Genomic DNA, 15,898 nt, shown 5'->3' with positions numbered 1-15,898 from the left:
TGAACTGTTCTCCCCAGCATAAAGCACTGCTTTCGTAAAGACTCACCACCAAACACAGCAGAGCACTAAGATTCAGGCACTGTGATCTTCTAAAGGTTACACCAAAACTGCCCTGCCCAAGTCAAACTTCTTTAAGATTGAATCAGATTGGGAATCTGTTCCCCACACTCCTTAAATCCTCTTTTTTTTTCTGCAAGAACCTCAATACACAGCAGTGGTGGGAGTGGGTTTCTTAAAGGAGAACCAGCAGTCCAGAAGAAAAGACTAAACAGTTTTCATGGATTAATGTCAACACAGCCATTAGCCTACCTCTAGCTTTTTGTCCATTAGGGATTTATTTAAAGGTACTGAGGTCTCTCTGCTATTCCCCAAGAAAAAGAAATGTCACACAGTTCAGTTGCAGATAATGTTTTTCCCTTGAATGAGTGGATACTCAAAGATTTTTTTCCTCTGTGAATATCATGGACACAGTGGAACAATTATAGCATGAAATGCACTGATTTTTAGTGCAGCCACAGGCTATCGCTTGACCCATAGGAAAAGGAGGAAGGGGTTGTCTTCTGTGGATTATAAGGAACAGCAGCATTTTAAAAATGACAGAGTTTGAAAGGTTCTTTTCACGTGGGAGAGGGAATATGCCTAATGTCACCTCTGGTACCAAGAAAGATGTAAGGAGGAGAACCTCCTTCATTGCATATTGATGAGAATGATGCTGGTGTTGCTCACATCATTCCTTAAATGCCGTATTTCTGGTCTTTCATATGAGAAATAGTTTGGGACCCGAGTCTGTTCCATTTTCCAAATCGTTTCCTCTACAGACTGCTATCCTTGTGCATAATGAATTGCAATACTAATGTGCTCTACAAAAGAAACTCTTGGAAGATCTCCGAGGCTCCAGAAGAGGATTACATTAGTTCACAACCACCCTGTACAGAATATTTTTAACCTATTTGATTATTTATTATGAGAGAGCAGACACAGAGGATATAACCAATCACATGATATGTATATGTGCACATGTACTGATACCTATGGAGTAAAGTGGCTGTCACATGCAGGGACATGAGAGCATGGGTATTTTTTCATGCTAAGATAGGCTCAGAGGGAGGTGAAGGTGGCAGCAATAAGAGATAGATCCTTAGCCCTGTCCCAGGCCAGGCGTCCTTTTGTTTGCTCCCGGGGTAATTCCTCACTGAAGAAGAGGAACTGGTATTTGGTGTTCTCCAAAAGATACTGAATTCCCATTGATTGACACGGATCTGTGGGTGCTCCCCATCTTTTACAATCGTGCCTAAGGTTATCTCAAACTGGTCACCAACTTACAGGACATGTTTGAAGCTTTGCTCCCTTGCCCAAGTTTGTGCAGAATGTGAGTGGCGGAACAAGGACCCGAAGCTGGAGCCTGAGGTCCCTTCCCCATGCAATACTGCACAGGTCCCTCCTGAGGAGGGGACTCATTCATCCACCAGTAATCCTGACGGCGTTTCTAGGCAAATACCTCCCCACTACATTACAGATCTCCCTGACTGGGGAGGATGTGGGAAGCTAACGAGGTCTGTCTATTTGGCACCAGCATCCAGTACATCCCATTGGAGACAACACATTTTCTAAAGACAGCAGGTTGGCAGAACTGAGCCCTTAGTACACATCTCCAAGATATACTAAGCATGAGATGACCATTTAATGGTATCTGTAGTACAGAAATGCTAAGACTCATTTTTCAATCACAGAGATTGTATTAGGACCATTATTTACTAGCCCATAGTGGCTTGGGCTCATTTTGAACACTTGTTGAAGACACTCTTAGTGTCAAGAGAGCAATCACTCAAGAGTACAGAAGAAGATGACAGTATGGATAACACTAAAACACTATATACCACTTAATATAATAGAGCCAGCTGGGCAGGAAAGGTCAGGTCAGGGACTGGTGTACACTCAGAAGGTGCTGTGTGGGATGAGGCACAGAGGCAGTACAAGAAACTCAATGATGAGAAAGTGGAGCTGGAGGTACTGGTGGGATGTAGAGTACAAACCAGTTCTCCCCAAAGCTGAGTCTGTTTAACCTGACAAAGAGAGGATAAAAGAGGACCTACATCCCACTAATGGGGAGCTGCAAAGGAGACAGAGCAAGGTTGTTCCTGGAGGTGTAAGGCAAAGAAGACAAGGGGCAATTAGCACATGTTGCAATAAGGGCAATTCCACTTGTTTATAAAAAAAAAAAAAAAGTCACAGTGGAATAGCAAAACACTGCAACAGGGACCCCGAGAGGCTGAGGGATCTCCATCCTTGGACATCTTAAAATTCAGCTGGATAAGACCCCAAAAAACCTCCTCTACCATCGAAGTTGGCCTTGCTTTAAGCACATGGCATGACAAGGGACCTCCAGATCTCCCTTTGAACCTAAATTCTGATACGATTCTGAGTCCAGGACCATCTTACACTGCAGGTCACCTTGCTTCTCCTGATCCTGTTGTCCCTTCTCCTACTATTATTACTCTCTGAATGGGGTTTGATACAGTCTAAGAACATAGCTTCCCTACCTCCTGGATGGACAGTTTACTTCCATTCACTAAAAATAATTGAGGCAATTAAAGTGAATACATTCCGGAACAATTGGAGCTGGTGAGAATTACCTCATCATTATCTCCTGACAGCCAAACCCTTAGCCTGCTGCCCTCCATGAAGACAAAAGCATGTGTACAGGATAATATTTCAGTTTGTGAACAGTTTCTCATAAAACTATGCTTGATTGTTCCTTGGCTACAGCCAGAATCTGAACTCACTGATCCTTACCACAAACATAAACACAACTCAGGTGATAAGAACAAATTTAATATCTTCTTCGGGTTTCATCCTGAAGGAAGAATAATTAGAGCTACTCTGGGGGTTAGTTGTTGGTCGCAACATCACAAGAAAATGATTTCTAGTCAGGTGCCAGCCACATGGAAAGGAGGAGACTGTTACTGTCACATAAACTGAAGAAATCACAGGTGATACTCAGGAAAGCAATGTTTGCCATGTCAGACTATATACGAGATAAATTGAACCTAACTATCAAAAGCAGACCTAGCTCATAAGTGTATGGGACTAAAACAACGTGAGTTCAGCAGTGCTGAAGGTGTAACCTTCTTACGCCCTCAACACACCAAACCATGTGCCCTGAGTGTTCACTCTTTGTCCTCCACTTCAATGTTTAGAGAGAGAAAAAAGACTGTTCAGCACCAGCAGAACAAAACATTATAGGTGGAGGAGAAAGCCAAAGTTGGATCAAACTGGTTAGCTCCTTGCCAAATCAATCTCACCGTTGTGTGTGATCCAGTTTATTTCCATAAAGCACAGGGCTAAGTCCCACGCTGGTGGAAGGTCGGTCACACTTAACTGAGAAAGGATTTGGTCGGTGTAAGTCCCTCGGGTACAGCTGTCTGTCACTGCAAAAGCTTCAATAATAATAGAGTAATAGAGTCACCTGAAATATTTGGGTCTTGTGTGTGCAGCCATTTGGGTCCAATTAGTCCCACTGATGTCAACAGCATCGTAATCACCTGCACAAGGCTATGAGACACTTCAGAAATCTTTCTGTGACGACACATCTCTTATCTCAGGAAAACAAACCTCACTCACTGGAATGTGTTACCTGTGGCAGCAGACGGAGTAGTCAGAGTCGCGTCACTGTACAATCATATCCTGAGATAATGATTTATGGCAGCTTTTTCATTAACGTCATTTATGTGAGAGCACGAAAGCTTCTTTCCATGTAAACCCAGAATAGACACAGTGACATCAGGGATGTCGTTCCAGACCAGTGCTGGACTAGCAGCATGGGAGAAAAACCTACTGATGTCTTGCAGGACATCCCAAAGCAGAGCAGGTCAGGTCCTGCTCTCAGGTACGTCAGCAGGGAAGGCTCTCATGCAACTCTGGACTAAGTGAATACTTTGGGAAGAAACACAGTGGGACGAACACAGGGACAGTAATGCGAAAAAAGCAGTTGTGACCATTTTCAAAAGGATAAAAAAACAAAACAAAACAAAACGAAACAGGTCTTGTAGGAAATATAAAAGGCCAAAAGGGATGGCTGAAAGCAGTAGCAAGGTTTCATCAACATCATTTCAACATCAGCTGGGGCCCTGATGTTGAAAGATGAAAATAGACTTTGCTAAAAGAGAAAAGAGAGTGAAGGGCAAGGCAAACTGAGAGAGGGGCAATGGCAGGGATGACAGAAGATCAAAACAGAACAAGGAGAAAGTGAGCAGAGTAGTATAAAGTGGAGGAAACGGACAGGAACAAATTGCAGTAAAGACCAGGCAGGGTGTGAAGTCCATCAGATATATGGAGGTTATTCATCTCTCGATCCTAGCATGGACGTGTGGGAGGGGAGAAAGGAAAGTTAATCAGTAATGATTGCCATAGGTAAGTTAATCAGTAATGATTTTTCAGGCCTGAGGGTGGTGATCCTTCCTCTTTACTAATGAGACACATCTGGAGTGCTGTGTCCAGTGCTGGGCTCTGCATGTACATCATGGCCTGGGTCCAACGACGGGTCACAAAAGTGCTTAAGGGTTTACAGCATCTCATATATGTGGCAGAGCTTGAGACAGCTGGGACAGCTCAGGGAGATCTTAGCAATGTGTATCAATAACTAATGGGAGGGTGTCAAGCAGACGGAGCCAGGCCCTTCTCAGCGGTGTCCAGGGACAGGACAAGAGGCAACGGGCATGAACTGAAATAAAGGAAAAGCCACTTAAGCACAAGAAGAAACTCTTGTACACTGAGAGTGTTCAAACACTGAAAGACTGTCCCAGCAGGTCACAGAGTCTCCATCCTTGGTGACATTGAAAACTCAGCTGGCCACAGTCCTGGGGAACCTGGGCTAGCGGACCCTGCTTGGAGTCTGGACTCGTTGATGTCCAGAGGTGCCTCCAACCTCAGCAATTCTGTGATTCTGTAGAGTTTGTGTAGCCAAACCAGACTGGGCCGCTGGAGGGTCCAGACCCAAACACCATAAAGAAATAGACTCAAAACACAGCAGAGAGAATCCCCGCTAAGGTGCTGATCCCGATCCTTCTAGACCCAGATTAAAACAATGACTCCAGTGGGATTTCTTCAGGCTAAGAAATGTCACTGACAGCAGACCCAGGCTGAGAGAGCTCCAGGTCCATTTTCGTAAGGGGCTCTTCCTACAGCAACTTTCACACTGTCAAACACTCCCATCTTCCACAGCCACTGTCAGTGCCTTAGCTTCCTGACCTCAGCAATTCCAGCATGGTGATTTGCTTGTCTCCTGAGCCCATGGGGAGAAATTCCTTGCTCTTAATTGCCCCATGGGCTGAAGGATGAAGGATTTGCTTGATATGACTTAGAGAGCTTGAGGCAGAGCTGGGACCAGAGTTCAGAGTTTCCCTGTGGAAATGCAGAACTCAGGTCAGTGTCCAAGGGCTGCCTAGGGCTTTATGGACTTTATTTGACAAGGATATCTTCAGTCCACACATGACCCTCTCCTCTTGGGCTGGAGAGAAAAAACACACAGATCCCGGGGAGACAGGGAGAAGCAAAGAGCTGAAACAGAGAGGACTGTCTGGTTTAAGAAGTGAGTTTGCAACACATCGGTGTTTGCCTCTGCAATGAGCTCTGAGGCACATTAGATAGTGTGATAGGTGGGAGTACGGTGAAGAAGTAATATTCACCTGCAGAGGCTGAAGGGACTCCGTAGCCAGAGAGAATGTGAAGTTGCAGGGGCTGTGAAGAACCAGCTCTATTCAGCACAACCTGCCTGCTCACCAACCCAGCCCAGAAACTTAACCTGCTGTCATAATGACCACTGAGGTAACAGCAGGCTACAAGAGTGCTGTCCTTCACCACAGTATTTTTTGAAAGTAGTGTCCTTTTCTCCCAATATCCAGAGATTTTCAACAATGACTGATAGTATGAGTGTGGGCAAAGGTATCCCTTCTGCTGAAGACAAGGGGAGCTTTGGTGACAGCTCCAACAGGCCGGGATGTGGCCTGTGGAAATAAGATTGGAGTAGAGAGGTCTGCAGATGCTGGGTAGGAAATGGCAATGAGAAGAGCTATTTCCAGTAGCACAGGTTGTACACACACAAAACTTCACCCAGTGGCCTTCTGAAAAGCCCCTGTCTTCGAGTCCTCACACATGGGGTGTTAGAAAACAGAATGGCCAAATGGATCTGGCAGAGCACAATACAAAGAGCAGTGTCTGGCTGAGCTGAAACTCTGCTAAAAGCATAGCTGTGATGGAGCTCGTGGCAGAACTCCAATCAACTTCAGCACAGCCAGGATTTCACTACAAGTCCTTAAAAAAAGAGTGAGGTTAAAGACTACCCTACGTTCTCTTACTAACCTGGAAAGAAAGAGGCAGTCAGTCTGAGAGGCAATTTATCTATCCATGGAGCCGGCTCACCTGGAAGGGACAGGTCTCTCCACGGGAGAAGGATTTCAGTCACCGGCAAGTCGCACGGAGCACAGCCGTGCATTATTCATGGTTTGGTTTGGAGCTTGTCCCCCAGACCTGCTGCAGGCCCCGTCAAGTTTCAAACACTGACCACACAGAGCCACGCGCTGCCCGTGACTGAGCCGGGTCTGTGCTATCCTACGCGACGGGCTCCCACACTGCCCCTTCTGCCAGCCGAGTGCTGCCTGTGTCACTGCCCCACGCTAGCCGTGAAACAGCAGGCAGGACGGTGAGTGTACGCAGCCTTTCAGCAGCTCTCCCCATCTCTGCTGCCTCCTCGGCATCGCCCCCAGGGCACCCGGCTGGCCACGCTCTCTGAAGGCGTGCTCACCTTCCTACCAGCAGGCTTTCCTTGATTACACGCAAACACCACTGCAAACTGATACACGGAGGGCAACACCGGGATGCTGCTGTCAGCAAACCCCTCTGGGAGCAGCTTCCTTCGCGTGGAAGCGACCCTGCCAAAGCAGATCTTGTTTCTGAAAGCCCAGGGGCTCAGCAGCGTACTAGAGATGCACCAGTCCCAGGTCAGCAAAAGAGATAACTGGTCTCTGCAGCTGCCAGAAACAACAGCGGCTGGTGCTTCAGAGCAGAACTTCTGGGGAGGAACACTGGAAGTGGTTTTTCACAGTAATCTGAGCAGGCCTGTGGTGGATGCCTGTATACCTGTGTGTGTGTGTGTACAACAGGTGAATGCACTCATGGAGTTAAGAAAAGACTAAGCATTAGGTCACCGTTCCAAGAGCAAAGCATCTCTGCACCTGCACCCAACATAAGTGAGGAAGCATTCTTACTTAAAAAGAAATACTACAAGGAAAAGTCAGGTATCTTCTCAAAAAATCTTTATGCCAAATACAGGAATTATTTGTGAAACTCCTGGAATTTAGTCCAGTTTTAATGACCGATTTCACATACTAAGGACCGTATCATTACCTCAGATTATGACAGCAGAACGAGGCTGGCAGTTTTCCTAACTCGCTCTCCGTGGTGAACTCAAAACTAACACATAGGTGACATAATTACATTATAGATGCACACTCACTGTATGAATGCATGTATGTGGAAAACACATTTCAGCTGAAATCGAAGTAGTATAGGCATTACACTGATAAACCAACAAGAAAACAACTGTTGCTGTGAGTTCATCATCTGTCCCGTCTTTACAACGTGAGGTGGAATCAGCAACTGGAAAGTAACGCTCTTGTCTTTGGGACAAGTTCTTCAGGCTATATATCAAGAGTAGTAAATACCAGCAGTGCTTAGACTGCATACTGTACACAAGTACTTTGCACATCTAACACTAATATACAAATTGAATAAAACTCCTACTATTGCTGTGATGTGGGCAAGGAATTTACTACAATCACTACACTCACAGCGGGGAATACTAGTCCCTTTGAATAGTGATACAGCAGGTCCAAAGAGAAAGAAACTGTTACGTAAAGATTTTGTAATTACAAAGTTAAAATAAATCTTCCCCACTGCCGTTTCTGTGCAGAGGGCTGTTGCAGTGAGCAGAAGGTGGAGAGGGCAGCGCGGGTCGAGCTGCGCCCCGGAGCCGTTTGCGGGCTGTGCGGGCTCAGGGAGCCGCACGAACCTGCCGGTGGCTCCCGCAGCCGCGCCCCGCGGCACCGCCGAGGGTGCAGCGCTCCCTGCGCGCCGGCACCGGCACCGGCACCGCTGCCCCCCGCCCCGCCCCGCTCCCCACGGGCCCGGTCCCGCCCCGCACCGGCCCCCGCCCCGCCCCGCACCGGCCCCCACCCCGCTGCGCCCCGGCCCGACCCCCGCCCCGCTCCGCACCGGCCCCCACCCCGCTGCGCCCCGGCCCGACCCCCGCCCCGCTCCGCACCGGCCCCCACCCCGCTGCGCCCCGGCCCGACCCCCGCCCCGCTCCGCACCGGCCCCCACCCCGACCCCCGCCCCGCTCCGCACCGGCCCCCACCCCGCTGCGCCCCGGCCCGACCCCCGCCCCGCTCCGCACCGGCCCCCACCCCGACCCCCGCCCCGCTCCGCACCGGCCCCCACCCCGCTGCGCCCCGCTCCGCACCGGCCCCCACCCCCCCCCGCTCCGCACCGGCCCGGCCCCCCCGCTCCGCACCTCCGCGGTCCCCCCCCCGACCCCCGGCCCGCTCCGCACCTCCCCGCCCCCCTGTTCCGTTCCGCCCCGGCCCGGCCCCCACCCGCCGAGAGTTCCCTTTGCTTGAGAGCAAAAGGGAGACGCTGGAGTAGAGACGCACCCTGGAAAGGATGCACGGGTGCTGGGGAGAAGTGGGAGCGGTGTTATTCCACAGAAACGGAACTAAGCACTGGGTTTCATCATGGAAAGACGATAAAATAAAAATAGCAGGCCTTGCTAGGTAATTCACCGGCATGAAAGTCTGCAGGAATTCTGCTAAGAGCTCAGCTGGTACAGTTTTTCAGGCTGTTACTGGTTTTACTGATGTATCTGCATGCACAGAGCCACTAACAGCACTTGGTGGATAAGCAGCGCTTTGAAAAACATGAGTGCACACAGAAGTTTCATGAACAAGGTAGCTATTTTGCACCAAATCCTACACTGTAAGCACAATTAAGGGACTCTAAACTTACTGAAGAAAAACTGTAGTTTCTCTGAAGAGCCCTATCATTGCAACAGAGGAGGTTGGGGGAAGAGCTGAACTACAGGAAAATGTTTATTGTGAAAGGATTCCAGGCTCATCTGCCTGGGTAATGAGACATTTGAGATTTCCATGGAATACAGCGCACAGAAGATCTAAGGAAATACAGATTGCCCATGTGAGTAAGGGCAAAGGCAAGCAAAAAAGAACCATGATCTCATTTTCCTGATAAGGTTCAGATCTTATGTGAAACAGAAGTTTTAAAAGGCCTCTGATCTCCAAAGACACACAGATCAACTGTTAGTTAAGGATATAAGAGATTACAAAACTAAAAGAGAAAGAAGTTCAGAGCTAGACTGGATTCCCTTGACACCTTATGATGGAGGGTTACACACAGAAAGAGATAATTAGAAAGCAGAAAAATATCAAATAAATGGGAATTAGAGACACGGAAATGATTTGGTGAAGCCAGCATGGTTTCTGAGAGTAACCTCTCTTACTGGGAGAGGTTCAAAGAGAAAGGAGAAGGCTGGGAAGCAGCCAGTAGAAGTCTGTAGCCAGGCAGCCTCTGTGCTGTTACCAAAGCCTGCCTATAAAATAGATTCAGTGAGGAAAGCATGGCAAAAAAAAAATCTGTTACCAAACTGTGACCTGAGTTCAGACTGAAGCTTCCCCAGTACACATAAGTGAAGCAAAAGGAAAATTATTTTGTACAGGTACATGCATACAAAGCATCCTGCTTTGACTTGGCTAGATGGGAATGGGCAATTCATTGATGTGAACAGGACAAGATTCAGGTCTTTTCCGTGCATGAGAGTTCCCCCCAACTACACTAAGGTGCAGTATTGGTTTGAAACAGAAGAACTAGTCATGAGTAACTTCTGAGGCCACAAGATTGTGCCTTTTTATGTTTTACCTTAGTCAAGTCTGACACGCGCTTGTGGACCTATATTCTGTGCCTCTGAGAGGGACAGGACCCTTCAGAAAAGAGACTCAGAAACCAACAGGAATAAACAATACAAAGCAGAGCGAAGAGCAGATAAAAGGCACGTGAGCGAGTCAAATGAATGAGACAGAGTGGAGTAAAAAAAAAAAAAAAAAAAAAAAAGCATAAAAACAAATCAGTGGAAAGAGAAAGAAAGCAGCAACAGCATCCAAGAAAAAAACTCTTCTATAAAGTTCGTGTGCCTGGGTGTGTGTTTGTAGCACTCTCTCCCTGCCCTAGGGAGGTCTGAAGTTTGATTGCTTGGCTCAAGCAACACGCACCAGCAGAGAGCAGAACTGAATGAGCCACCTGTGATCACAATTTGAAAAACTAAGTCTAGAGATAGATAGTGTTCACAAGCTCCACCGGGAGCGAAGAGGGCTGGAACTGGCTTTCCAGCCTTCTCCAGCAACCCCTCTAGCAGGCCCAGGGCCCAGGAGCTGCGGTGAGATGCAGCCTGCGGGAAGAGAAGACCTCCTGTGCTTTAGGTTAGCATCGTGCAAAACAGTGCACGCAGCCTTCCCGGATCTGTGCACAAACAGATCCATTGCCTCTGATTCCTGATGAAATTCAGAGCTGCAGAGTAAAAATGGCAAGAAATTGATCAACTGAACTGTGGTCCCTACATGGCAAAAGGATGTTCATTTATAATAATAGTCACTGTTATTATTTACCGAGCAGAGGATAAAAAGGCGGAGACCAAAGAAAAGAGTAGCACAAATATCTTTCCTCTTTGTAGCAACAAAGATGCCCTAGGAGCAGGGTAATGTGAAACACTCTCAGCAGAAGGCGCTTGCTGCCCTTCTCCCTTTCCAAAGCCAAAACACTCATCAGACACTCTCCATGGAGGACAGATACTGAAGACGGCCTTTTAGCAGGATGCAGAGCTAGTTTGCTGGGAAAAATCCCAGCGCTTCTTCTCAGCAGCTACACGAGAACATCTGGGTTTCTGCCACTGCCCCAGGGCCGGCACTGCCACCACCTCCCTCTGGCTTGTACGTAACGGCCGCCCGGGGGGCAAGCTGTTAGTAACGTTTCAAACTCGACCTGCAAACTATAAACAGTCTCCAAATTGCGCATTCCTAACGCAGCAGAGAGTGCAATGGTTACTGACGCTGAGGGCTAAGCAGGGGTCACAGAGTGATACTACTAGCAGTGAATTATTTATGTACTACAGTGTGAGGATTTAGGGTCATGGCCACGGGAAGAGAATATTCTGCGTCACCTCTCCTTGCTACAGAGAAACATACCCAGCTTTGAAAACAAAGAGCTGATATTCCTTGTTCACCATCAAAGATTCCCTAACTCACTGCCATACTGAAAGTAAAGCAAATACTCTACCCACTTAAGAAATGCTTGAGTAAAAAAAACCCTGACAAACTGATGAAAACAAACCATCTGCACAAATGCAGAGAGCAACAGCAGACAAAACATTGCTGGGTATAGCTCTCAGAAATCAGCCCCAGTTTCTACCTGGAGCCCAGCATGTATTAGTTCTGGCTGTGTAACTCCAAAGCAAGATCCAGGCAAAAGGTACTCATACATCGTCAGGCTCAAAAATCCTATAATCAGTAAAAAAAATCAGTTAAGTTTAAAGCATTACAAGTGTTTCTGTGAAATATTAATATTTTAGCTCCTGTTTTCCAAAGCACTTCCACTTACCGCTCTTAGAAATGAACTTAAGTATCAGTTACTGTCACTGCTCAGCCCAGAATCACAGCAGTGTCTCTGCTTTAAAGGTACGTGGTAGTGCCTGAAAACAAGACCAGATTTTCAGCTCTGAAGTGCACATGCATATCTCAGTGCACAGTCAGCCTTTCATTTCACATGAGAGTGACAGTTGTCCTGTGAATTTGTAAACCCTCCTTTCTGTCAAAAGACATAAAATGAGCCCTGCCTCCATCAAAATGTTCTTTCTGAGTTACTAGGAATTTTCTGTAAAAGCTGGATGAGAACTTAGCAGAGAAATAACATCTACACATAGTATTGCTAACCGACCATTTACAACGAAATACAATTGGAAGTGTGATCTTGCTTATGGTGAAACACAGGGAAGTCCTGCTTAACCTCCCCTGGGTGTGGGATACTGTTCACCATGGGCTGTTTCTAGCCCACTGTAGTAATTTCTGTTTATGCTGTTGTTCTCATCCCAGAGATTTTGGTGGCATGCACACTGAGATTTAATGCAGTTGTCATCACTACAGTGAATTATTCTGGATGTTACACTTAACTCCAATTGACACAACCTCAAACAGACAGAAATATCTGACTACATTCTGATTTTCTCCTTCCCCGTTACTCAGCAGCAGTTCTCAGAGACAAAGACAAACCGTTCCACTCCTCCTATTTACATTCTGCTTAGAGTGCCAATAGCATTTTTCCTCAGACCGATGCAGACCTTGTCTGCTGGAGATGCAGTTCATAATATTTAAACCATTGTGCAATGTTGATCAAGTTCAGGTAACACAGCTCTGAAAGGTATAATCTTCTACCAGCTACCATATTATAGAAGTCAATCAGTTTCTTAAAATGCTCTGAAAGTCAAGCTTTCCAAGCACTCAATCTGCCATTCATACTTCTACACACAGGTGAATCATTTTACCAGAACTTCTCTAAATAAAGAAAAGCAAGCTTCAAAGAAATTATAGCATCAGAAATAATTCAGACAAGTCTGGCAACGCTGCCTCTGATTTCAAAGGGTGTAGGATCCAACCCTGTAGCACACTGGAGCTGGAGCAAAAGTAACATATGGGCATCCAAGTCAGCTTTCCAAATTTAGTGTGAAGATGAGGCCCAGACAAAGTTGCCTCGAAGCCAAAAGAGCTGGGCAGCTGGGGAACTAGCCTTTAGCTAAGGGAATACTTAAAAGAGCCTATTTTCTGACAGAGCTACTTTCAGGACCCCTTACTACGCAGGCACAAGTGACCCAAAAGATATTGCAATGGCTTTAACACTGTGAAGTTATTTCCTTGCAAAGGCAGTGGCTGGGCATGGGGGAGGTTGTGATGGAACACATGGGCCAGACCCCCAGCAAGTGTAAACCGGCATTACTTTTTGTCCTCATTGAAGACACAGCAGTTCACACAAGCCAGCACCCCTGCGTGTGCAGGCTCATAAAGGGAGGAGCCTAAATAAAACACATCTTCCCAAATAAATAAAAACTGCGTCACTCGCCTCTTTTTCTTTGTAAAAAGATAAAATTTCTTCCCTCAGACCCCGTTGACTGTGATTGAAGTTCAGCTCTAAAAATACAGTCAATGATTTTAATTGTTTTGCTTAAAATTTCTTATTTAAAATCATTTTTACAAAGCATCACCTGCTGGAGATCAGGGCTTTCCCCATTCATGCTCACATCTGTTCCTATAAAGAAGCTCCTCACCAATTTTTCTGCTCAAAACACAGGAACCTCTTGGATCCACAGCACACAAGAAGTGCGTATCACCTCGAGGGTCATTTTCACCAAAAAATAAATATGAACTGAGAGAATACATGCATTTGTCCAAAAGGAGAACTGTTAGGGAAGCTTGCACTTTTGCTTTTAAGCAGGATTTTCTCTGACAGGTTGAGAGTGTTCTCTCTTATTACAGCAACGTGTAAAACCAGTGAGAAGAAGAAACCAAACTACTTCCCTAGCAGCCATCCAGAAAGGACAGAGTACTAGCTTGAGTTCTCTGGATTTAGAGGGGAAAAGAAATAAAAAAGCAAAGAAAAAGAACGCTCCCTGATACCACTGCTTTCCCAAACACCCCTTGCGATCACAAGGCAAAGGTACCCGCCGGGCGGACGCAGAGCAATTTCCTTCACACTTTTTTAAACTTCTCTCTGGCGGGGCCAGGCAGGGCAGGACCCGCGGGGCCCTGGGCACTTCTGCTGCCCCAGGTTCGATGAGGGGGTACCGGGGGGCAGGAGGCGACTGCGCGGAGGGGCGGGACGGGCACTCGGCTACACGGAGCTGTCTGCGGGCACCACGACCCACCCCACGGGGCCGCAGCGTGGAAGGGAAGGGGAGAGGTCCCACAGTGCTGCCCCCCACGATGGGAGGGCTGAGCGGGGCACCAGGACGGGTCCCTAGTTGGGTCGTGCAAGGGGGTCAGGAGGGATGGTCCAAGGGGTGGGGGTGTCCCTGGACAGATGGCGTGAAGCAGGAACTCTTGGCTAGACGGTGGAAAGGGAAAATCCATTGGTGGGTGGCGCAGAGAAGGGAACGGCCCTCACAAAGGAGACTACCCTTGGAGATGAGTGGTTCAAGGGGGGACCCCTCGAAGCCATAGCACAACGGAAGATCATTTGGACAGGTGGCACAAAAGGGGAGCTCCTAGACAGCCACTGCAAAGGGGAAACCCTTGGCAGGGCGGTGCACGGGGGAAACGTGCGGTCAGCCAGTGCAAAGGGTAAAGATTTGGGCAGGTAGTTAGTTCCCAGGGGGACTCCTCGGACAGACAGGCAGTGCAGTGGGGGGAGCCCTTGGCCAGCGGTGCAGAAGGGGAACCCTTGGCCAGCCAGCTCAAAGGAGGAATCCATGGAGGGGTCATGCAATGGGGAAACCCTTGGATGGGCTGCACAAATGGGAACCCCTTGGACGGGCGGCTGAAAGGAGGAGCCCTTGGGTGGGCAGTGCAACGGGGGAAGCGTTGGGCAGACGAGCCCAAGGGGAAACCCTCGAGAGGCAGTGCAAAGGAGGGACCTTTGGAAAGGAGGGCGTCCCTGGGCCGGCGGGGTGCTGGAGGCAGGGGAGAAGCTCGCACCTGTGTATGTTCATCTCCCGGGGCGGGCGCCGTGCCTTGTCGTAGGCCACCTTGGCGAAGACGCCGGCGATGAGCACGAAGGCGATGGCCCCGCACGAGATGTAGACGGTGGCATTGGTGCTGTCCTTGTCCGGGTCGTACTTGTTGGCGTCCCCGTCGGCGCCGTTGCTGCCGTCGGCGGGCAGCGCGCCGCTGGCCGTGGTGGGGTGGGCCCACTCGGGGCTCTTGTAGTTGCGGCACAGGCTCTGGTTGAGCTTCTCGGCGCGCTTGTTGCAGCAGAAGCGGTAGAAGCAGGTGCCGCAGCAGTAGCGGAAGCCCGTGAGGCTGTTGTTGCACTCGAACTCCTTGTCCCATTGCCCGCTCACGTCGTAGTACCCCCAGCACGTTTCGTGCGCCGGGGCCGAGCCCCCGCCGCCGCCCCCGCCGCCCCCGGGGGGGGTCCTGCCGCCCCCCGCGCCCTTGCCGCGCCCGGGCAGCGCCGTGGGGGCGGCAGCCCCCGGGCCCGCCAGCGTCTGGTTGAGGAGCTCCTTGCCCGGTTTGGGGGTCCGCCGCGGCGCCGCCGCCCCCTGGGTCCGGTTGCCCTTGGCGCGGGGGGGCCCGGCCGCCTGCGCGGCCAGCAGCAGGGCCAGGAGCTGCAGGGAGAGCAGGAGCAGCGGCAGCAGCAGGTGCCGCGGCCCCATGGCGGGGCGAGGCGGGGGCCGCGGGGCGGAGGGGGGGGGGGGGGGGGGGGCGCGGCGGGCGGCGGCGCGGAGCTCAGCGGCCGCGGAGCTGCCCCATGGGGGGGTGCGCGGGGGGGGCGGGAGGGGTGGGGAAGGGAAGGGGGGGGGGGGGGGGAATGTCCCGCTGCGGCCGCGGGGCTCTTCAGCGGCGGCTGCCCGGCGCCGGGCGCTTCATGCCGGCGCGGAGCCCGGCGGAGCGGGGCTGGAGGCGGCGGGGTCCCGTGCCGGCCGGTGCTCCTCCGGCGAGGGGCTGCGAGAGACGGGGAGAGGGTCAGAGCGCGGCGCGCCCCGGGCGCCCCCGCCCGTCCCCCCCCCCCCCCCCCCCCCCCCCGCCGCCCACGGCCTTACCATGCCGGAGCGGGAGCTGCAGCGCGGCCGCGGAGC

The 15,898-nt window shown here is 49.9% G+C and overlaps 1 protein-coding gene across 3 annotated transcripts in view; it reads right to left on the bottom strand.

The window, feature by feature from the left end:
- SHISA6 (shisa family member 6) overlaps positions 1-15,475 on the bottom strand; it is a 259,546-nt gene extending 244,071 nt beyond the window's left edge. For all 3 annotated transcript variants that reach the window (XM_042802651.1, XM_032992102.2, XM_042802652.1), the window contains exon 1: positions 14,796-15,475. In XM_042802651.1, the coding sequence (XP_042658585.1) occupies positions 14,796-15,475 (680 nt within the window). The remainder of the gene's footprint in view (positions 1-14,795) is intronic.
- Positions 15,476-15,898: the final 423 nt, after the last annotated feature.

Source organism: Tyto alba, unplaced genomic scaffold, assembly GCF_018691265.1.
Source record: "Tyto alba isolate M040663 unplaced genomic scaffold, T.alba_DEE_v4.0 Super-Scaffold_39, whole genome shotgun sequence".
Classification (NCBI taxonomy): domain Eukaryota; kingdom Metazoa; phylum Chordata; class Aves; order Strigiformes; family Tytonidae; genus Tyto; species Tyto alba.
Note: the sequence above shows the minus strand (reverse complement) of the source record. Positions and strands in the feature narration are given on the sequence as shown.